The sequence below is a fragment of the Parasteatoda tepidariorum genome, chromosome 10 (assembly GCF_982258835.1).
Source record: "Parasteatoda tepidariorum strain Cologne lab strain chromosome 10, Ptep-v5.0, whole genome shotgun sequence".
Taxonomy (NCBI): Eukaryota; Metazoa; Arthropoda; class Arachnida; order Araneae; family Theridiidae; genus Parasteatoda; species Parasteatoda tepidariorum.
In genome coordinates this window covers 8306073-8329542 of record NC_141764.1, presented here as the reverse complement: position 1 = coordinate 8329542, position 23470 = coordinate 8306073, and the positions used below count along the sequence as shown (strand labels likewise).

General features: G+C 28.2%; 1 protein-coding gene and 1 long non-coding RNA gene across 14 annotated transcripts in view; one reads left to right on the top strand and one right to left on the bottom strand.

The window, feature by feature from the left end:
• The window catches only part of LOC107445328 (uncharacterized), a 48290-nt gene that overhangs the window by 17444 nt on the left and 7376 nt on the right, over nt 1–23470 (bottom strand). For all 4 annotated transcript variants that reach the window (XM_016059689.4, XM_016059691.4, XM_016059690.4 and 1 more), the window contains exons 2-5: nt 22486–22672; nt 19865–20031; nt 15309–15448; nt 174–312 (exon numbers count right to left, since the gene is read on the bottom strand). In XM_016059689.4, coding sequence (XP_015915175.1) covers nt 174–312; nt 15309–15448; nt 19865–20031; nt 22486–22668 — 629 coding nt within the window. In that variant the 5' untranslated portion in view covers nt 22669–22672. The remainder of the gene's footprint in view (nt 1–173; nt 313–15308; nt 15449–19864; nt 20032–22485; nt 22673–23470) is intronic.
• LOC147802126 (uncharacterized) lies at nt 1676–9682 on the top strand. 10 transcript variants are annotated; one of them, XR_015429524.1, is made up of 5 exons: nt 1676–1980; nt 3710–3739; nt 5096–5129; nt 5758–5802; nt 9513–9682. It is a non-coding gene; the product is annotated as an uncharacterized LOC147802126 (long non-coding RNA). The 10 variants fall into 10 exon arrangements; XR_015429528.1 differs by lacking the exon at nt 3710–3739; XR_015429522.1 differs by having other exon boundaries at nt 5096–5802.

The following is a 23470-nucleotide window of genomic DNA, read 5'->3' as shown; positions in this document are numbered from 1 at the left end:
TTGCATTCCTTCTAGGTGTAGCAATTTTAATTGCCAGTAGTGTACATTTTTGTTACAGAATAAAAGATTTCGATCTACTAAAACTGATTCAGAGAACTTAAAGAGAAGTTAATAACTCTCGGACTTAACTTATACATTCTAAACTTATATAACTCTTGGAGAAATATGCTTACTTCTCAAGCTCTTTCCAACTTTCTCTCTCCTTCAAATATTTTTCTGAAGGAGAAGCATGAAATGAAAGCAGAGGAGGAACTTTAAAATCATTCTTCTCAAAGTAACCAGTCTTTACAAGGTGAGACTCTTTTGTACATTCTAAAAAATACAAACAAAATCTCATGATTCTACTTTTTATAATGGTTATCCAGTCCTAAACTAGACAGATTTTCAATAATTTCCTTTTTGAGGTACAAACAGAGATAGAAGTAGCAGTGTTCTCCCAAAGCATTTTTTGAAGGGCAGCCCACTCTGCTTGCCCTTTGATCCCAATAAGTGTGCCCTCTTTGTAAAAACAAGCTGCCATTATTCAGATTATATTCTGAAAAAAATTTATTCACTGTTTAAATAATAATTACACATTGGAAAAATTATGTGTTCATAGGTTGAATTCTGATTACTACAAACATTTACTTTGTTAAGATTATTTTCAGCTGATTAAATTTTTATAAGTATCTTTTTTTTTGGGGGGGGGGGATATAAATAAATTTTTCAAGTGATTTTAAAAACTATTCTTTTTAATAAATAAATATTTAAAAAAAAACCTTTAAAAGTTTATTTTCTCATAATTGTTAGCTTAAATTATAGAAAAAAGCTTTCAAGCTGTTTATCAATTAATTATATGTAATTTGTTTTTGAGGAAAAGAATATGCACAGAGATTGCCTTTAAAACTACAAATTTTTCTCATATTTCGATAATGAGAAAGATTTATTTTTTGAAATATACTCATAAGATAGTATGAGAGGGTAATTTAAAAATTGTTGAGGATAAAATTCAGTTTTAAATATTACAATTTTACATATTTTGAGGAATATTTACAATGTTAAGTGACTGCCCCTTCAAAACTCAAAATGCCCTATTCCGAGAGGAAGCCCTCTACCCTTTTTTATTCTCAGGGAGAACTCTGGAAGTATAGCATGTATATGTTTCAACAAAAATTTATTTTTTTGTTCAGTAAAGAACTTATTTACTTTATGCAAAAGTGTTGGCTTGATAATACAAAAAAAATAAATAAATAAATAAAAATATATATAAATATACAGTTCCTGGCCAAATTATTAGACGCACTATAAGATTCTATGTAAAATCTTAATTATCAGGTGAAACTATACAGCTTTATTATTTCTATATGATATTATGTGATATCAGTTAATTGACATTGCAATGAAATATGTTAAAAATAAATACAAATAGGAAGTATATAAAAAATCTCCTGAATAAAAACCCCATTACATGTATGTTTAAACATAAAAGTATTGCATATAAACTCGTGCAAAACATGCAATTATTAAAAAACTACAGTGCGTCTAATAATTTGGTCTAATCATTATAATGATGTAATATAATATCTGATATAATAAATATCCTATATTTATCTAATATTTTTGTCTAATTTATTTAATCATCAAATTTATATCATCTAGCATCTAATTTAACCAATTGATACAATAACGTAAACAACCCAGCAAAAACATAAGTTCTGGCCATCTTCGAAATTACTGACGGTACTGATTGAAAAGTGAAGGTGCAAATTACTGTCAGCTGGGTTGATTGCTGGGCCACCCTATGAACTTTTGCCAACATTGTAGGAAGTGTTGGGCCTGTACATTACAAACAGCCGCATTCCGTCAGTCTGAATCTACCCAATGGGCCACCAAGTTAAAGTTGTCTGCTGCCGCCAGTGAAGCGGTCGAGCGAGTTACTGTAACTGTGAATTTATTGTTTAGAAAAAGAAGCACGTTGGATTCTTATAATTTTCAAAAAAGGTAAGGTTTTATTTTTTTCTATTACATTGAAGTTATTATTTTAATCATTTTTGATTTACAAATATGTTACGACGTTCAAATATGTTCAAATATGTTTACGACGTGCAGATTTCGGTTTACAAAGAACCGCGTTTGAAGTGCTGTTTTGGCGCTATGTTTTAGATTGGCAATCATCTTTATTCAATTAATACATCATAATTAACACCTTTCTAAGATAGAATAATAAAAAATATTAAATTTAATTCAATGAAAATGTACAGACAAATGTTTTATCAACACCAAGATCGCCGCCAAATTTTTAGCGACAATCGAGCAGTAGCACGCCAAAAACAAATATAAATTCTGTTGTATGATGACTCTTTAAGTGCAATTCATAATATGTTGTAGCATATGATATAAATCAGGTTTATCTAAGTATATTATGAAAATAGGTTTGTATAATAATCAAGAATTTTCATTAAAACTTATTTCTTTATGTTAAATAATATTTAGATTTTAGTTAACTAATTGCTGTTAGTAATATTAAAAATTGTTTCTGTTATATGTATTTCATTTTAATGAAATTTTTGAGCTAAATTCAAGTGTAAAAATAGGTAAAGGTTTAATAATTTATACTAAATAGTTTAAATTAAGATGAAAAATTTATTTGTACATGTTAATATAAATAATTGCGAAGAATCGTGCTGTGAATTCTTAAACAACCTAAAAAAAATATAGATTATGGAAAGTTTTTTAGCACGCAGTTGCTCATACTTAATTGTATATTGTCTAACCCCACTTATACAAAAAAAAAATATTACAAAATTCTTTTATATTTTGAAATCAATGTTAAGTTACTTCATAATTTTTGTTAAGAGTTAAGTGAATAATGTTTTTATTGTGAATTTCAAGTTAATATTCATATAAAATAATGCCCGATTTTTATAGGGATTACAAAAATATATAAAAGTTCAATACAATATGAAAACAAAATTCATACTCAATAAAAATAACAAACTCTTTTTCTATTAGTTTTAAAAATGTTAGAAAACCTGTTAGCGCTCTCCATGAATTTCTATAGGTTTTCTTATTTCTTGCTGTGTTTATTTTTAATTTAATGAACTCGCACTCATATTGGTAACATGCGATCAAAATTTCTACTTTTCGACTAGTTAGAGTACTAAAATCTACAGGAGCTCTGTACTTGTTGACAATTTAAATTACAATCATTTCCTGACCGCTATAGACAGAATATAATACCATTTTATTTACAAATACAACTTCTTAAAAGGATGTTTGACCACTTTCGAAGTAGCCGAGGTGCTTCAAATTTAACTTGTATTCTATTGAGAAAACAAGTTATAACTGCTTCCAAATCACTGAAAGCTAAATTTATAATAATTTTTTGCAGAGAATCTTTCAGTGGAAATAAAAGTTTTTCAATTAACTCCTTGAAAGATTTTCAATGCTAACCTTATATTTTGTGATCCTAGAGCCGAACTTAGAAAATTTTGTTGTTTTATTGTTGACAATTCTGTTAAGAAAATTTCCTGACCTACAAGTTATTTTTCTCATTCTAATTTCTGCAAAATATTATTCTAATTTTCATTCAAACGTTTTGAGTGCCTGTTGTGTAATGCTTTTTAAATTTTTGCTGAAAGTTAAGCGAAATTTTTTTTACTGTATATCTCAAGTTAATATTCACATGAAAGTGAGACCTTTTTTTTTCTTTTACCTCTTTAAATGTTAGAAAACCTGTGCCAGTCCTCCATGAATTTCTGTAAGTTTTATTACTTAATGTATTTATTATTTATTGAATTATCTCGCTTTCATGTTTGTAACAATGGTAACTTGCAATTGAAATTTCTACTATTTTCCAACTGAGTGAAGTACTGCGTCTCTGTTCTCATCAACTTCACTTTCCAAGTAGCTGAAGTGCTCCAAATTCAACTCTTATTCCATTGACAACTTACATCTTATCACTTAAAGGAATTTTTTTTTCTTAAACTAAATATCAAATCCTTATATTGAGCTTTGTATGGAAGTGCTAGACTAATATAATTATTAATAATAGTTTATTAGACACAATATGCTTTAATATTAGATTCCATTGAACACTAATTTAAACGTAAATTTACGAGTAGTTTGAAACACGGCTTAACGAAAAAATCTATCCGCTTTTTTTTATTGATAATTTTCTTATTTTATTTTCATAATCTGTTTTGGCTTGAGCAAAATAGTTGTTTGCCTGTCAGTCTGACCACAGCAAAGTGAGGGTTTAAACGCACATATTTTAAATTATTGTACTAGGGGGCGAACCATATGGAAACGACAAAAATTTGATTATAATCAATTTGAAAAGTTTTTTTCAAAATAAATTAAATTTCAAAAATGACTTTTATGTGAAACTGTTCTATTTTACATAAATTAAATTGAGAAAAGCAACTATTACCAACCAATTCCCCTGATACAAATTTTTAAATTTATTAATAGTTAAAATGATTTATCAATTAACTTATTTTTTTTTTCATCATCTGCAGAATCATTGATGTGCATAAATAATTTAATATTATTTTGAGAAGTAATATTTTAATTATTATTATTTGAATTATGATTTTAAAGAAGGATTAAGGACATTTTAATGTATTAAGCGAATTCATTTATAAAGTACAGTGAATTCTCACTTATGCACCAGTCTTTGGGACCAAGAGAAAAAGCGTATAAGATTTAAAAAACAGTAAGTTCATACAAATAAGAAAAGCTTCAGATTCAGCAAAAGCTAAATTTACAATAATTTTTTGCCGAGAATCTATTAGTGGGAATAAAAAAATAAATTTCAATTAACTCTTAGGAAGATTTTCAATGCTAACCTTATATTTTGTGTTTTTTTTTATTGTTGACAATTCTGTTAATAAAATTTCCTGGTCGAAAAGTTATTTTTCTTATTCTAAATTTCCTGGCCTACAAGTTATTTTTCTCATTCTAATTTCTAAAAAATATTTTAATTTTTATTTAATCTTTCTGGGTGTCCATTGGGTAATACTTTTTAAATTTCTGCTAAGAGTTTACCGTAAAATATTTTTACTGTATACAAGGTAATATTTACATAAAAATATGACCTTTTTTTTCCTTTTAGCTTTTCAACCTGTGCCAGTCCACCATGAATTTCAGTAAGTTTTTTAACTTTTATCATATGCAGAATCTTGGATGTACATAATTAATTTAATATTAGGTACTTTGAGAAGTAGTATTTTAATTATTATTACTTGAATTATGATTTTAAAGAAGAATTAGGGACATTTTAATGTATAAAGCAAATTTATTTATAAAGTGCAGTGAATTCTCCCTTATGCATCAGTTTTTGGGACCAAGAGAAAAAGTGTATAAGATTTTAAAAACAGTAAGTTCATGCACATAAGAAAAGCTTCAGATTCAGCGAAAGCTAAATTTACAATAATTTTTTGTGGAGAATCTTTAAGTGGAAATAAAAAAATAAATTTCAATTAACTCTTTGGAGGATTTTAAACGCTGACCTTATATTTTGTGTTCCTAGAGGCGAACTTAGAAAATTTTGTTGTTTTATTGATGACGATTCTGTTAATAAAATTTCGTAGCCTGCAAGTTATTTTTCTCATTCAAATTTCTAAAAAATATTATTCTAATTTTTACTTAATCTTTCTGGGTGTCCGTTGTATAATGTTTTTTAAATTTCTGCTAAAAGTTTACTGAAAAATTTTTTTACTGTATATCTCAAGTTAATATTTACATAAAAATAAGACCCTTTTTTTTCCCTTTTAGCTCTTCAAATGTTGGTAAACCTGTGCCAGTCCACCATGAATTTCTGTAAGTTTTATTACTTTTATCATCTGCAGAATCTTTGATGTGCATAAATAATTTATTATTTTGAGAAGTATTATTTTAATTATTATTATTTGAATTATGATTTTAAAGAAGGATTAGGGACATTTTAATGTATTAAGCGAATTCATTTATAAAATACAGTGAATTCTCATTATGCTTCAGTCTTTGGGACCAAGAGAAAAAGTCCATAAGATTTTAAAAACAGTAAGTTCATACAAATAAGAAAAGCTAGATAGAAAAGTTTCAATAGCTGAATAAAACTACAAATAGTCGTGAATAGCGGCTAAACCTTCTAATTGTTTTTAATGATTTCGAGTAATGTTTTTGTCATCTCTGTTTTCGCGTAAACTGAGTAATAGTAATCGCTATAGCTTTACATTCCTTGACCAAAAACTAACGTTTTAATTGGTGGTGGGAAAGACACTGCTAGATAAATTTTGAAAGCATATGGGTGGTATATATGATGGTTTCAATGTGGGTGGTATGATAGATAAGACACCTTATTCAAATTCATATAAAAAAATGTCTTCCTAGAAACAATAAAGGTGAAAAAAAAACCCTAGGGAAGAAAAATGAACTGTATTACTAGATCCAGTAACTTATTTCCTTTTATCTGTAACGAAGATTGTTTATTTGCTTTAAACTGAAAACTTTTTCTAAAAAATGGGATTATTTTTTTCTATTTAAACAAAAAATAAAATCAAAATTTTAGACTTTTAAAAAAAAATTGTGTGCTGAATTGAAATATTTATTTTCTGAATGATGCATAAAGAATTATAATTATTATTATTTTCCTATATAATGATCAAGGGCCTTTGAAAACCTTTGTATATATGCAAAAGGCACATAAAAGAGGTGGCGCAGAAGTGATTGGTCACTGTATGTAGTTTTATATTTTAATAATGGTTATTAATTTTCATTTTAATCGTTCACTTCCCTATTCAATGAAAAAAAGTGTTATATTTATAAATTTTATTGATGTATATAAAATATTTTTTTAAAAATTTTATTAAGTACAGTAAGATTTTGATTGTGAAAACACAATCATATTTAAAAACCTACCTTGTTAACATAGCTTAAAAACGTGTAGGTTAAAGAGAAAAAAAAAAGTAACGACAAAGTACTGATTTGAAGCATCTTGAAACTAACCTGTACAATATTGAATGCCTTCTAAGACATTATTTGGTAGAAAAAATTTTTGCGATAAGAACAATTTTTTAGTCCAAGCAAATAAAATGCCCCGTAAAAGTTAAAAAATTCTTAATAAAATGTGTAAGTAAATTTAATTTATGGTAACTAAGAAATAATGTTAATAACACCTACATTTCACTTATTTATCTATTCTTCAATAGTACAAAATATTTTTATTTGGCAAAAATATATACACCTACCTTTTTAAAAACAAAAAAGTTTTCATGAAGCAGAAGTTTAAAATGTAAACACATTAGGAATCTCTAAACTAACATTTAAGTGCGACAGAAGCAAAAAGATTATAGAAATCTTACGATTTTATGAGTTAAACGAGATGAAAAACATCAGAACCAGTTTAATTGCATATTGAAATGTTGAAGTTTTTAAAGATTCTTTTTTAACTTTCCGCCCTATAAACGGGTTGTGGTTGTGTGACGTGGGCGACCCTGCTTCACCACAGGTGCCCACTGGGTAACGAGAAGAAAGTAGTAGTTCTGGCATTCCTGTGGCCAATGGGACAACCCCCCAATGCCTGCAATTTAAAAAAAAAGGGGGGGGAAAAGTCTATAATAAGGAAACGCCCATTGTAACGCTCCTGTCCTTGGGCAATCAAACAGGTTTAAATGTTTTCAGTCTAATTTTTCTCTGAATTATTCATTAGATTTAAATAAGTTTTGTTTCTTTTTATTTGTGGCCCATAATGTGTGTATCCTATTACAGAGTTTATTTGCTAGAATTCAAAAAGTATATGTTGAAAGTGGTTAATGTGCAACTCCTGCTATTCTAATCTACAGAAAATGACAACTAATTTTTCTGTATCAAATAAAAATGCAGTGTACCTCCTCGAGAAGGGCCAACCGTCCTCACTGCCCTTTGACGACACTGTCTGATAATATTCCTTTTAAAAAATTTAATGTGTAAATGATGATTACACACTTTTAAAATTATTCGTGTTAATAAGTTTGATTCAGATACCATTACAAATATTTACTTTGTTAATTCTCAACTGGTTAAATTTTTAAAAGATTTTTTTAGTATCAATAAGTTTATTAAAAGATTTTTTAAAAAAATTTGAAATGAATATTTTTTTTAAAAATATGTGCCTTTCAATATTTATTTTTAATTAATTGTTTATTAGTTAATAGTTTAAATTATGGAAAAAGCCTTTAAGTTTAACAATATTTTTTTCTATTGCACAATGTTTTCTATTGCACAATGATTTTCTATTAGCATGTTTTTTTTCTTTGTAAGCTACAAATTTTTCTCATTTTGATAATGGGTGAGAACTACTTTTTGAAATATACATGTAAAATAGTAGGTATAGGATGGTAATTTTACAGTCGTTAAGAATCGAATTCAGCTGTTACATAATAGTACACATTTTGTTAACTATTTACGGTGTTAATTAAAAGCCCTTTAAAAACTCGGTGTACCCTTTTTTTTTTTAGGAAGCACCTTTCCCTTTTTTATTCCTAGGCATAGTAATGGAGTATTTAACAAATATTTTTTGTTAAAAGAAGGAACTAAATTAATAAAAAAATTTGAAGAAAAGAAATTTCATCAGAGATGTAAACAATGTTATTAATATTTATGTAAACTTTTCATTTTTTGTCTTACATCTATACCAGTTATATAAAGACATTACGGAAATCGTGACATTGGTCAAATCTGTCGTTATTCTTATCTAGTTCTTGTGTTTTTTATATGAGGAAAATATTAATTTCACAAAGCATCACCATTAAAGTAATTTAAGAATTTATTGTTTTATAAAGTTATTACAGAATTGTAAAATTATCTGCCTTTTTAACTAGCAAATTTTGAGCAACCTTTTTTCATATGGTTTCAATTCTGGTTTCAATTCAATACATATTATTGTTTTGATGCCTATTTTAATATGAAAAATGTTGTAAATTTTGAAATTTTTTTTGTCAAGGGTATACAATTAAAAATTTAATCATAAAAGTAAAGCGAAAAAGAAATACTATTGATACATTCGTGCATGTAAGTAATATATATTTAAAAGTAATTTTTCTTCTATACCTTTCCTTGAAACAATAATTTACATTAGAATATCATAATTGTTTTAAATATTAAATGCAATAAAATTGAGCACCATAAAATTAATGAAGAAAAAACTGCATGTTTTTTAAAATTAAATATTTTCTGAGAAAAGGTGAGCACAAAATTAAACACCCTGAATAACTTTTCATTTAACAGTTAGATTTTCATGTACTAGTTGTCAATCTTAATGGGTTCGTGAGTCAATATTCAATAATTTCATTCAGAAAGGAATTTTATGTTCAAAATCTTTCTAAATTATAAGACAGGTGTATGTTTTGCATGGTGTTACTAATTTGATGAGTCAAAATTTATCAATGAAATGATAAAAGCAAAAACTTTTCGATAGAAATTTTAGTTTTAAAAGCTCATTTTCACAAAAATACTTATGTTTTTAAAATATACGATTTGCATAATTTTTATTTTATTATCCTCTCTTTCAGGAGAACTCTTCTGTGCTATTCCAAGTGATTCTATGTAGACAAAGATATGATTTCTCTGTTGTTATTATTATTTTTAAAATTAAATTGAAATTTGTGTAATATTTGTATTGATTAAGGTTATGTCTTTGTATTTATATGTCTTTGTATAATAAAATGTTTGCAAGAGACAATGTTGATTATTCATTTAACTAATTTCAGGGTACATTCAATTCATTACATGACTGGCTACATCAGTACATTTTTGTCCAATACACCTATTTTTTGTTAAATTTGCTGCAAGACTAAATATAATCAGTAAAACATGAATTCATGATCAGTATCGCACTAAATGATCATCTCTGGACAGCCTCTTAATATTATCGGCTGTAGGTTGTATTTATTTTTGTATAGGGTACAATAGTATCACTAGATTCCTTAAGAACACAGCTTTTATTTTAAAACATATATATACTGACTACAAGCTATTATAGACATATATATTGACTTCAAGTTAAAACTTGAAAAATTACTTGTGAGATACAGAATTTTCATAATTCTGGACAGCAGTTTTATTATTCTGCTTTTAAGTAGAATATCACTGTAAAGAAAAGATTATTACATATGTTTACCTAGTTTAAAAATGTATTGATAAGTGGAAGCATAGATTGTGCACAGCAAATCTTTAGGACTAAGGGGTTGAACTGTGTAAAAAATATTCTTTGCATAAAACAATTTAAATGAAAAAATTAACCTAGAAATATTTTCTTAGTTCATATATTAATAATTTATTCAGAAATGTATTAGATAGCTAGATATTTATTTAGCTAATTGAATTAAATAAAAATTAGGTTTGTGGGTTTTAATTACTCCTGTAACTAGGTCAATGACCTCTCGTAAACCTCTATAAACTAAAGGGATGCTGCTGGGTGTATATAAATTGCTGGCCCTCAATTATTGATTCATTGATTACCCTCTACTGGAAAATGTCGGGCAATCACTCACCCAGCGCGTTTTAGACAGTAACTGCTGGGTTAGGTACTACCGGCCATCGATAGGCCGGTATTGTTGGCTCGACAGAAGGCCAGCCATTCACTTTAGTACAGTTGAAAGTGACTTTTGCCGGCACAGACCCGTCGCTTTAGCTGGTGGCAAACAGCAGTTTTGTGGAGCTGGACCTACAGATTTGTTTTTGCTGGGAAGTGCAAATTCTATAGCAATATAGTACACAAAATGGGAAGCTCCATCGCTAAATCATGTGGTTATTCTATGCAAATTAATATCATGAAAGAATGCAGCTGATGGTTGTTTATTAAATAAAAAACAGGATTTTCAAAACGAAATCTGTGTCAAATGTATTTTTAAGAATATTGTGAATAAAAATGACATTGTTAACATATCTTTGTTACGTGTTATTTGATCAACTGATTCCTATTTCACCAAAGGAGTTACCCCCGTGGCAGAATCGCAAGTAAACTGCGACATTGTCGCAGAATGGTACACAGTTCTTGCAGAAAGATTTTTCTTTTAAAAAAACTTTGCTACAGAAATTTAAACGTAATATTTGAATCATGCAATTAGATAACCACTTTTTGACACAATTCAATTTACCCCAATAGTATCGTAAATCGATGTAATGTTTCGATTGTATTTTCGGCAGTTATTGATATTGGTATTGACACAAACTATTGACATTGATTTTTATGTGGATTTTAAATATCCAATATATTTCAAACAATATGAAGAATTCCAATCTTGCATTTGATTATTTACTTTTTAAGGGAATAATTCGATCAAATGTTTGCCAGTCATTGCTATTGATTTCTTCATAGTTCTTAAATCCGATATTTTTATACTAATCTCGAAATGAAGCACGCATTTGCGAAGTCCGATTCGCGGGATTTTGTCGTCTAACATTTTTCGGCAATTACTACTACGGATCTTATGACTTTTAATTATTTTTTATTGTCATGATTATTTACAAAAAGTGAAGAAAGAAATAATTTGTACGTAAGAATATCACCCATAATATTAGAATAAAAAATTATAACACGTTCAATGAAATAAAAATATATAGTTTTTTTAAAAGACTTTTTTACACAAACTTTTGTCATTTTAACACGTACAGAAACTTTTGTTATTTTAAATGAGTAACATATATGTTTGTTATTATTAAAAGTATCTTGCAGAAAGATATTGGTGCTGGAGAGTTTTGTCGCAGATAGCTCAAAAAAATTCTGCCACAGAGGGAGTTACAATACATAGATAAAAATCAGTAATTTAAATAAGACTGACACTTTTATACCTAATTCATGTGTGCTGCAATATACAAGTAGAAAAGAAAACATTGAAAATTTTATTTTATTTTTTTCCTTTAATCAAAAGTGGTCCTAATTTGTTTATCAGCAGCTTATTGTATTAAAACTGAAATTTAATATTTAAAGTTAATTCATTTTTGTTAGCAAAGAACTTACATGGAAGTCATGTTTTTCAAACTGGCTAACCAGTGAAATAATAATAATGGGAAATTTAACTGGATAGTTCACAGCCCAAGTTAATTTCTAATAACAAGTAAAGCCAGCAAGTAAGATCAAGTAACAGTATTAATATAATTTGCTTTTATAAAAAAAAATTTTAAAAATATTTATTAAATAATTACATTTTTTCTAACAAAAATTTTTTTTTTTTTAAATTTACAATTTGTTTAACACAATATCAACTACAGCCCTGTGGCAGAATTGTTTCAAGCTATCTGCGACTAAACTCTCTAGCACTAATATCTTTCTGCAAGATACTTTTAATAATAACAAACATGTATGTTACCAATATAAAATAAAAAAAGTGCTCTGTAAAAAAAAATGTATGTAATTTTTTTTAATTGAACATGTAATATTTTTTTATTCTAACATTATGGGTGATATTCTAGCAGTTTATTGGGGGGACTCACTAATTATTTCCTTTCTCGCATTTTTTAAATAATCATCACTTAAAAAAAATAATTACAAATCATGAAATAGTAATTAACGAAGAAAAAAAGATAGATGAAGAAATCATGCGGACTCTTTAAAAAGGGGTTAGGTAAATGCCTGCTTCCTTTCCGAGATAAGGTCGTTTTAATAAATAATATGAGATAAAAAGTATCGGATTTTAAAAACTATGGGAAATCAGTAGCAATAACTAGCATCAGTAGCAATAGTAGCAATAATCAGTAGCTAAATTTTCAATATTGTCTAAAATATATATTGGGATATCAATATGAATATCAATATGTGAAAATCAGTATCAATAACTGCCGAAAATTCAATCGAAACATTATATGGATTTACAATAGATACAATCGGCATAAATTAAGCATGTTAAAAAGTGATTCAAATTTAACGTCCAAATTTCTGCAAAAAAAAAAATATTTCTGACAAAGTTGCCGTGATTCTGCCACAGGGAACAACACTACAGATTAGTAATTAGTATCAATTTCATGTTTTAGCTAATTTGGAAAAGTTATTTCCTTAATTTGACATCAAATGTTTTAGAAATGCCCCAGAATATATATCTAGACATATATTTATATAGCTAATAGTGTACACAAATATTTAAAAAAAAAAACTTTTTCATTCATATTTATGTAAAATATTTTCGTATGTATTATATAAATATAAAAACAGTTTTAAAAAAATATGAATTATTTTATAACTGAATTAATTATTTTCACATATCATGACTAAAATTGATGGATTAACATCAAATATATTACTTAAATTGTGCAGACAATGTTTTAAGTTAGGAAATCAGACACAAAGACATACTATCTCCGCATAAATTTCTTATGGATTCAGATTTTTGACTCTCAAAATAAGGTGGTAGTCGTAATGAGGAAAATAGAGTTCCAGTAATTTAGTCAGGTTTTGAAGATCCCATTTCCTAATGTTAATCTTACTTTTTACATGTTTCAACAAAATGAAAAAATTTTGCACACAATTATAAAATTCATTTACCCATTTATAATTCCATGCAAAAAAAAATTTTTTTTATTTAAATTTTTATTTTTTATAATTTTATTTAATAAAAATCAAAAAACTTTAAATTTTAAGGTATAATGCTTTTTAAAAGAATGTCATTTCAAATAGCAAAACACAAAATTGAATGGAATCTGTTGAACAGCTTCTGAGAAAAATAAAATTTTGAAAAAGGCTTGCATTTAAAATTTGATCTGTCAAAAATAATTAGATTGAATAGTTTCTGTATATATTTATCAAGGTCTATTCAAGAATAATTAAAGACAGGCTCTTAAACAATTAAGTCCTAATAGGTGAAAACCTGATTATTAACACTGAACATACCATAACCGTTCAAATGACCGTTTAAGAACTTTTCCATAGAAAATGCGCTTATCATCTTGTCATGTTTTTTTTCTTTTTTTTCTTTTTTCTTTTTTTGTATTTTGTTTGCTTTGAATAATACTTATGGTATACCTATTTTTAAAACAGCCGGTTATTTGACTGGGAGAATGATTTATTGCATTATAAGGTTATCGGATCAGAAATTACGATGTAATGCATGTTCATGTATAGCAGGGATGGCAAACCAATGGCATGCGTCCCATTTATGGCACGAGACACAATATTTTGGGAACGCCACCCACCACAATTGTAATTACACTATGAATTGTTATTACACAAATGATATTACACTATGAAGCATATGTAACAATTAAATTAAAATTCACAAAAGCAAAACAAAATAATAAACAATTATTAATAAAAAAATTAACAATTAATGCTAAAAAAAACAATTAATAACCATAAAAAACAAGCTAACAATAAATAACTAGTAAAAAAAATTTACAGTCCAGCTTAAACTAAAATTTTACAACCTAATATAAGTTATTTGTCATCTAATCTGCAATAATAGAAGTCACACTGATGTTACTTTACGCATGCAACTGAGACATGGCAGAATGTATTTATTTTCAATGTAAATAAAGAGTTTATAGTTGATAGTATTTAGTATTATTATTTTCCCAATAATTACGGAGTCAAAATTATTTGACGGCACGTCTATGACCTCATTAAACAATTTTTTAGAAAAAATGGCACGTTGGTGTATAAAGGTTCGCCACCCCTGACGTATAGCATTCAATGAGTTGCACATTTCTGAAAAGACTGTTACGTAGTTAGTTCAATCAGAAAAACTGTGAATTCAGATCTCAAGAAAGTACCTAAAATTTTAGATTGGCATTTTTGTGTCAGAAAAAGTAAATGTTTTGTGGCAAAACCGTGTGACAAAAACTAAATGTTTTGGTAAGTAGCTTATATTTTATTTGGATAACTTTACTTCATTTCTGACTAACTGTTAGTTTTTATCCAGAAAAATGTCGAAACAATAAGACAGCACAAGTTCGTAGAAGAAATAATATGAATTACAATAATATAAGAATTAATAATGATTAGAATAAATATGTTTGCGGAAAATGTACAATGGAAACACCCTGTATATGTAAAAAATGCTTTGAGCAATAAATTAAAATTGTTTCCAATACATAATTGTTTGTAATACATAAACATTAGCAATATACAATTTTGTTTAATTATACCGTTTTTTCAGTTTATTTCCTTAATAACATAAACTTTATAACGTAAAGTTCCTTATTAACATAAAGTCCGGTCATTTGATCGGCTATGGTAGAAATGGATATAGAGTTGGAATGTTTAGTGTTAAATCATAAGTTATTCAGGATGTTATACTGAGAACTGTACACTAGAATAAAATCTCCTTGATTTACATTAGCAATAATAATTAAGAGAGTACAAATTGCATCTTCACCTAGATCTGGCACCAAAGGAAAAAGATGGTAGAGATTCATGGTTCTTCTTAATTCTCGATCTAAGGTGTGTATGCAGGCTACTAGTATCCTGCAAGCACGCTCCAGATCACTGATTTCTTTCTTTGGTATAATGTCTACCCTACATCCAAAAAAATGCAATTAGCAAACAGCCACACAAAATGAAAAAGTTTCTACAAGCCCTGATTATTAACTCTTGAAACAAAGTTTCATCTCATTTTAGTGAAGTTTGTTTGAAAAATCATGGATTCTTTTTTAAAATTTTTTTCTCTAATTTTTATGAAACTATATTAATTTATACAACAGGGATGAGTTAAAGTAAAAAACCAAACAAGCTGAAATAGAAATGTTATGAGCAAAAACACTTTTTAAATAATTAAAAAAAATAACTGAAATTTGAGCAAGAAAAAATTGTATGCAAGAAGCATTTATCATCAGAATGTTATCAGCGCTTTAATAAAAGTATCGATGTGAGGTATTATTTATTAAAACTCTGATTTTAAAATTGTAAGAATATGAAATCCAAAGTATAATTTTTATGTTACTGGAACACTAATGTATGTATATTATGTATATATATATATATATATATATATGGGGGGGACAGCATGAGTGGTCATCTTTGAAAATGAGTGACACTGTACTTTAACAAAACATATATTAAACGCTAAATTTACATAAAAATGGACGATAAACAAACACATAAATAACACCAAAATAAATAAATGAGTTCGTCTTTGTGAAGTTAAAAGAAAATTATCATTGCTACTCCTCTCTGGAATCCATCAGCGTCTCCTATTCAGTTCGTTCCACAACGCGCTCTCTTGTCTTAGGGAATTTCGCATGGGGTCTAACTTGCAGCTTACATAATCTGGTTGGAATTCTAGCTAGATCAGCTTACAGCACAGGAACTGGCACTATAGATCGGAACTGGCACTACAGATAAGAACTGGCACTACATATATATATATATAAATATATATATACCAGGGTGCATAGCCAAATTTTGTAACAAAAAATAAGCACCTTTTAAGTACTTTTTAAGCACTTTTTAAAGTATTATAATTAGGATATGTGCACTAATAATTTTTTTACCTTCATATTGTTGAAAGTTCTTCAGTTATATATATATATGTTAAGAAAATGCAAAATAGTTTTTAAATTTACATGATCATAATAAAAATAACTAGTTTCTGGCAGAGAATTTTTTTCATGATTATATTAGCCACCATAAATACAATTTATGCACTATTTTAAATACATTCAATATTGAGTGAATCATTAAATTTTTTAAATTTATAATTACTTTACACAATTATGTAAAAAACATTTTATTCCAAATTATAAATAATTAATTTCACTATTATTTAAAAAGATCATCTCTCTTGCAAAATGCAGCAGAACTGTTCATGAGAATGCACGAATCCTTCCCACCGAATCCAGCTCAATATTTGAACCCGCAAGTACGTATTACATAAAATGATTGGAGCTTTCAGACGCTACGGACCGATGGCATGTTGAAATAGATTGTGGTTGAATGAATTATGAAAACGTTGAATAGAACAATGTGAAAATCACGCTTCTTGCGTAATTCGAGGCAAAATTTGATATGCTAAAGAAAACAATCTCATTTTGGAAGAGGGAAAGTTGAGCACTTTTTAAAAACATCCAATGAAAAAAGCACCTTTAAGGGCTTTTAAAAAACAAAAGTCGAAAATAAGCACCTTTAAGCACTTTTCAAAAATGCTACGCACCCTGTATATATATTATGTATATATATATACACACACTTACATATATATGCATATTGCACCTCATCAAGAAATGTGACACATGTCAACACTGGACTTGATTCAAAAATTATCAGGATTTTCAACACCCTGTAGCAATAATTGTTGAAAGAATGGTGAAGAAAGAATTTCTTAGATTTGTGATGCAATTGGCACAAAATAAAACGCACATATAAATGCAGAAATCGAGTATCATACTATTACAAATTAAATATATCGGGGTTTTAAAACCGAGTGGAAATACATAGTAATTCAAAAACAATATAAAAATAACTTGGATTTATGATAAAATTGATCGAAATAAAGCACATCAAAGGCGATTACTATTTACGCTATTCAAAAGTCATTATAATATTGTATTATAAAGACCAGGAAATCAAGAAACATGTATAAATCCGACAATAACCTCCGAAAACGTGATCGAAAAGTTTCTTAAATTAACTATGAAATGGACTTTAAAAAAAAAACCTTCAAAAGGGATTACTAAAATTTGAAATTCACACATCATAATTTTGTCATATTAAAAATATTGGGATTTCTAAAACTTAGGAAATTTGTAGTGATAACCACCAATTACATTGATTTAGATTTGGCGCGTTAAAAAACTTACTGCGCAATTCAAAATTAAAAAATTTTTTCCAAAGAAAAAATTTCTTTATTACGTTTAGGTACTAGGGCGGGCCGCATATCAAGAGTTGGCAGGTGTGAGTTGTGCAAACTTATCATACAGTGTATTATTTCTCGATCATGCACCCTCAATCCTCGTGAGCCCCGAGTGGGTTATTTAAGTCAATTTTTTTCTCGAGGCATCAGTTCTAATTAGAAATCTTGATTTCAGATATAATTCTTTTCTCGATTTAAAATTCTTTATTTTTTATTAATCCATATAAACGCATATAATAAGAAAAGGGAAATTGATTGTCTGCTCAATAACATAGTTTTAATTTTTGAACACTGTTGGAAGCTTGAATTAAAATTCTTTATTTTTTGTTAATCCTTATAAATGTATATATCAGGGATGGCGAAACAATGGCACGCGTGCCATTTATGGCACGCGACACAATATTTTGAACACTCCACCGATCACAATTGTTGTTACACTTATGAATTGTTATTACATAAATGTTATTACGCTATGAAGCATACCTAGCAATGAAATTAAAATTCACAAAAACAAACAAAATAATAAACAATTATTGATAAAAAAATTACAAATTAATACTAAAAACACAATTAATAACCATAAAAAACAAACTAACAATAAATAACTAGCAAAAAACAAGCTAACAATAAATAACTAGCAAAAAAAAATCAACAGTCCTGCTTAAACTAACATCTTATAACCTAATATAAGTTATTGGTCATCTAATCTGCAACAACAGAAGTCACACTGTGACTTTAAGCTGAATTACGTGTATAACTGAGACATTGCAAAATGTTTTTTTTTCAATGTAAATAATGAGTTTTGAGTTGATAGTATTTAGTATTATTATTTTCCCAATAATCACGAAGTCAAAATTATTTGACGGCACGTCTATGACCTCATTAAGCAATTTTTTAGAGAAAATGGCACGTTGGTGTATAAAGGTTCGCCACCCCTGGTATATATTAATAGAAAAAGAGGAATTAATTGTCTGCTCAATAACATAGATTTAATTTTTGAACATTGTTGGAAGCTTGAATTAAAATTCTTTATTTCTTCTTAATCCATATAAATGTATATATTAATAGAAAAGAGGAATTAATTGTCTGCTCAATAACATAGATTTAATTTTTGAACATTGTTGGAAGCCTGAATTAAAATTCTTTATTTTTTGCTAATGAATATAAATTTATATACTAATAGAAAAGAGGCAAAATCACATAGGCAGGGTATCTGCTATATTTTAGATTTTCAAATTCATGACTTTCCATGACTAATTTGAAGAATTTTTCATGATTTAACTAAGTTACTATTCTCTCCGAAAAAAACACAACAATAAATTTAAAAAAGCATTATAATAACATTAATTGAAATGATAGGTATAGACAAAACTGTTTTACTCTGCATCTTCATATTTATAGATTTTAAATCTAAAAAACAAAGTAATGAAAGAGTTGAATCAATAAAATAGGTAAAAAAGAAATTCAAAAGCAAATAATTTCTTTTTGTTTTTTCTGCAGAATTATATTGTAAAGATACTTTTCTTGTTCATCGACAAGCAAAGAAATACTCCTGACTTTTCTGTTCTCATTTCGAAATAAAAAAAATTCGCCAATGACAGGCTTGTTTCAGCTAGAATTTTAAATAATTAAAATAAAAAATAATAAAAAAACAATAAAAATTCTGAAATGACAGAAGTTTAAAAGACAATTCGCTCTAGAAATGATGTTTTTTCCTTCATTTTTTGAAAGAAAACCATAATTTTTAAAGAACATGATAAAAACATTTTATATTTTAATCAAATATGACTGTGAGTGGGGATTTTGTTACAAATTCAGATATTCGAAACACCATGAAATTGGGGGGAGGGGGTAAATTCCATTTTAAAAATTAGATTAGACTTAAATCCATGACTTTCAATAATTTTATTTTCAAAAATGTAGTTAAAATCATGAACTTTATGACAAATTTTGCTCAATACCGAAATTCAGGACTTTCAAGTTGCGCAGATATAGCTTTAATTTTTGAACATTGTTGAAAGTGCAAATTAATTTTATCTCACATAGAATTTTGTGAAAATTGTTTTAGATAAGGAAGGACAAACCTCCTAAATGCATTTGACAGCTGACTGGTGGTAGAGATTACTTTATCACAGGCTTTCTGCTGTCTCTCCAAAAGCTCTTGTCGCAGAGAGGAACCATCAATATTTGTACCAATTGTAAGAGCTAATGAGTGATATTTACAGATCTGATGGCTCAATTCCTCAATTTCCTGAAATCATTCATTTGTTTCAAGTTTGAAAATGCATATTATTAGAATTAGACATCTTAAATAGAGTCATTTTAAAGCAGTTCTAAAGGCCAGGTTATAAATTTTAACTCAATTTTCTCGAAAAAATACATTGAACAATTTTTTTAAATATTAAATTGATGACAAAAACCAAAAAAAGATGTAGGAAAATTGATTGCAAAAAATAATAATATTTATTTAAAGTAAGGTTGCCATAAAGTTTTAATGATTCTATATCATTCATATATCATTAAAAGTTATTAAAATAAGAAAAACTTTAAGAATGCCCCCATATTTTTAACACTTCAAGTTTGTATTGTACACCTCGACATTTTGGCATCAAAATACCATTAGTCAAGATCAAAATATGTTACGAGGGTCCATTTACTTGTAATACTGTGAAAATCACTCTAGCAAATTTTGAGTACTGTATTCTCGAATTTTTATGAAAAATATGGTTAGTAGCTTGATTTTATTTTATTTTATAACCGTTGTTGAACAGTCGACCCAATTTTTCGGGTTTATGACTACTACTGTTCAACTCCATAGCCTTGTCATTTTGAACCCAATCCAGAAGACAAGGGAATTCCTAGATCAAGTACTGGGAGAAATTTGCCTTTGTGGAGGACTTTTTGATGGAACTATCCCACATTTCCATTACATGGAGAGGAAGACCATGAGAACCTCCCACGGTTAGCCTGATGGCAAAGGGACTCTAACCCATGATCCGTCTACCACTGAGGATATTTCACGTCAACACTGTGGTCGGAGCAAGCCGGATGCGGATTCGATTCAACCTGGTTCACCTCATTGGAAGGCTAAGGCTCTCTCCCCAGAGCCATTGCGACTCTAGTAGTCTGATAATTTTTTTTATATCCGTCGTTGAACAGCCGATCCAATTTTGGGCTTACGACTACCAATGTTCAACTCTGTAGCCGTGTAATTTTTGAACCAATACAGAAGACAAGGAAACTCCTGGATCAGTACCCCCAGAGGTATTGATTTGTTATGGGAACATAGAGGACTTTGCAACTTGACATATTTATTGTGCATCAGCCTCCACATACTACACGGGGAGTCTTCGACCGGCAGGTATCGAACCCACAAACTATTGGACATGGGCCCAGTGCCCCAACAAATAGGCTATCCCAGCCGCTAGTCGTTTGATTTGAAGGATGACAAGACAGTAGCCAAAACTGGCCATTTCACAAGACTCACTCTTGACTTACTCCTCTACTTTAAATATTCGGTCGACGATGGCCATCTGGGAAATGGATATTATGTGCTCTATTTTAAAATGACCTTTTTTAAATGAGAAAAAGTCGATTTTCTGCACAGAACACAATCAATACAGCATAACGCGTCTAACGACAAATATAAAATTCTTCAATAGCTTTTAGTGCAAGAACAGAAATATATTTTAAAAATAATTAATAATAAATAATAATCAAATCAAAATTTTTTCAAAATTATGAAAATAGCTTAGTAAACTTTTAAAAATATTAAAATGTGATGATTAAGTTCCATAAAAAAAATATTTTCATCAATAAAATGAAACAAAAATACCTCAAAATATCAATTAGTTATTATCAGGAAATTGCGAATTCTTCATAGTTTAGCAACCCCATGGCAGAATCGTGGCGACAGGGCAACAATATGGAGTTCTTGCAGAAAGACTTTTTCTTTGAGAAGTAAAAAATTTCAGTTTCTTTTTCTGCAGAAATTTTCGAAAAATTTTACGTTTTTCAAAACTATATTCAAAAGATGCCTTTTTTGTGCATCTGAGTAGGAAAAAAAATGCTTGTGACATTTCTATTCGCATTTGAGAATAATGAAAAATATAATAAAGAATAATGTAGTAAAAAATTTGGTTTTCTTCAACAGAAAGTTTCGTTCTATTTTTTATTTGCAGTTATTACTTTTAATTTCCACATAGGTTTTAAAATCCTATATTTTTAATACGATACTATTTATTACAACAGCTGAATCTCGAAATGAAAACACACATTTAGCGTCCGATTCGCGTGATTTCACCGTCAATCTTTTTTCGGTAGTAACTGATACGGATTTCATGTTTGCTTTTTTTAATGTAATGATGATTTACAAAATGCGAAAAAAGAAATAATTAGTGTGCTTTTCTCCTACAAAACGCGAAAATATCGCCCATAATATTAGAATAAAAAAATATTACGAATTTGAATTAAAAAAAAATTTATCTTAAAAGTTTCTTGTTTTTAAGTTGACGCTTTGGTTACTTTAAATTAGTAACATGCATATTTGTTATTATTAAAAGTATCTTGCAGAAAAATATTATTAGTACTAGTAAGTCCGAAAAAATTCTGCCACAGGGTTTAGCATAGAGAAATGAGTTTTTTTAAAAACAAATTTATAAATTCTTTTTGAGTATTTTAATGAGACAATAACAAAAGAACTCACTTTAACAACAGTTTTTGAAGCAATCAGTTGAGCTACCTCCAAGCTGAAGTGATCCATAATTTCTGAACATTGTGTTGATATTGAATCTGCCCCTTTAAAGTCTGGTAGAAGGTCCACAAAGGAGGGCATCCGTTTGTGATGTCTAGTTGAGGAACTAGCAGCAGCATTATGCCCATTTTCCATAATGCTACAAAATTGGAATAAGTTAGCCTTTATTACAAGGATTGAAATCATTAGAGTCCGGATTTTGGAAACATAAAACTCCCTCGATTACGATAATGTTTCGTGGTCCCGACGAATTTTCATATGAATTAATGGTATTCTCCTCTCAATATTATGATATTCTCTGAAGCAATAAGCCACTGTAAAATGATTTTTTTTCCAAATTTCAACCTTATTTTCTCCATTTATTACTGGTTTTCAAATAATATAAAAAATCTTATCTTATCATAGTTTGTCATTTTTTTCTGACATGAAAAGACCCACTGCTGACCACCCCAAAAGCTTCCGTTCTTAGAATTACCTCCCCTATTTCTTAAGAAGTCACAGATGTAACATTCCTATCTGATTTCATTTCCTTCATGTTAAATGCTGATCATGAGTCACAAATAATCACAAGCATCACATTAACACCGGAAAGAGAAATTTTTCCGTAGATGGGGATGGTGGAGCAAAATTCACAAATGAAAATCATTTTCGTATTTTGAACTTGTTGCATACTTTGTTGGTTAACTTAACTGTCAGAATGATAAATAAACAAACAAAAATATCGGATTTCATAAAAACGGTTTTCAGGTATGTCTGCGATCTTATTTTATTTCAATTATTTTTAATGTTTAACCATAATTAACCTATCTGCAAATTAATATATACATTTATAGTTAAAACATATGTAACATAAAAATTAAAAATCTTATTGTGTCTCTAAAATATGTCGGCTCTCGATATAACAATATATATCCCTCTACAACAATATATTTATTTT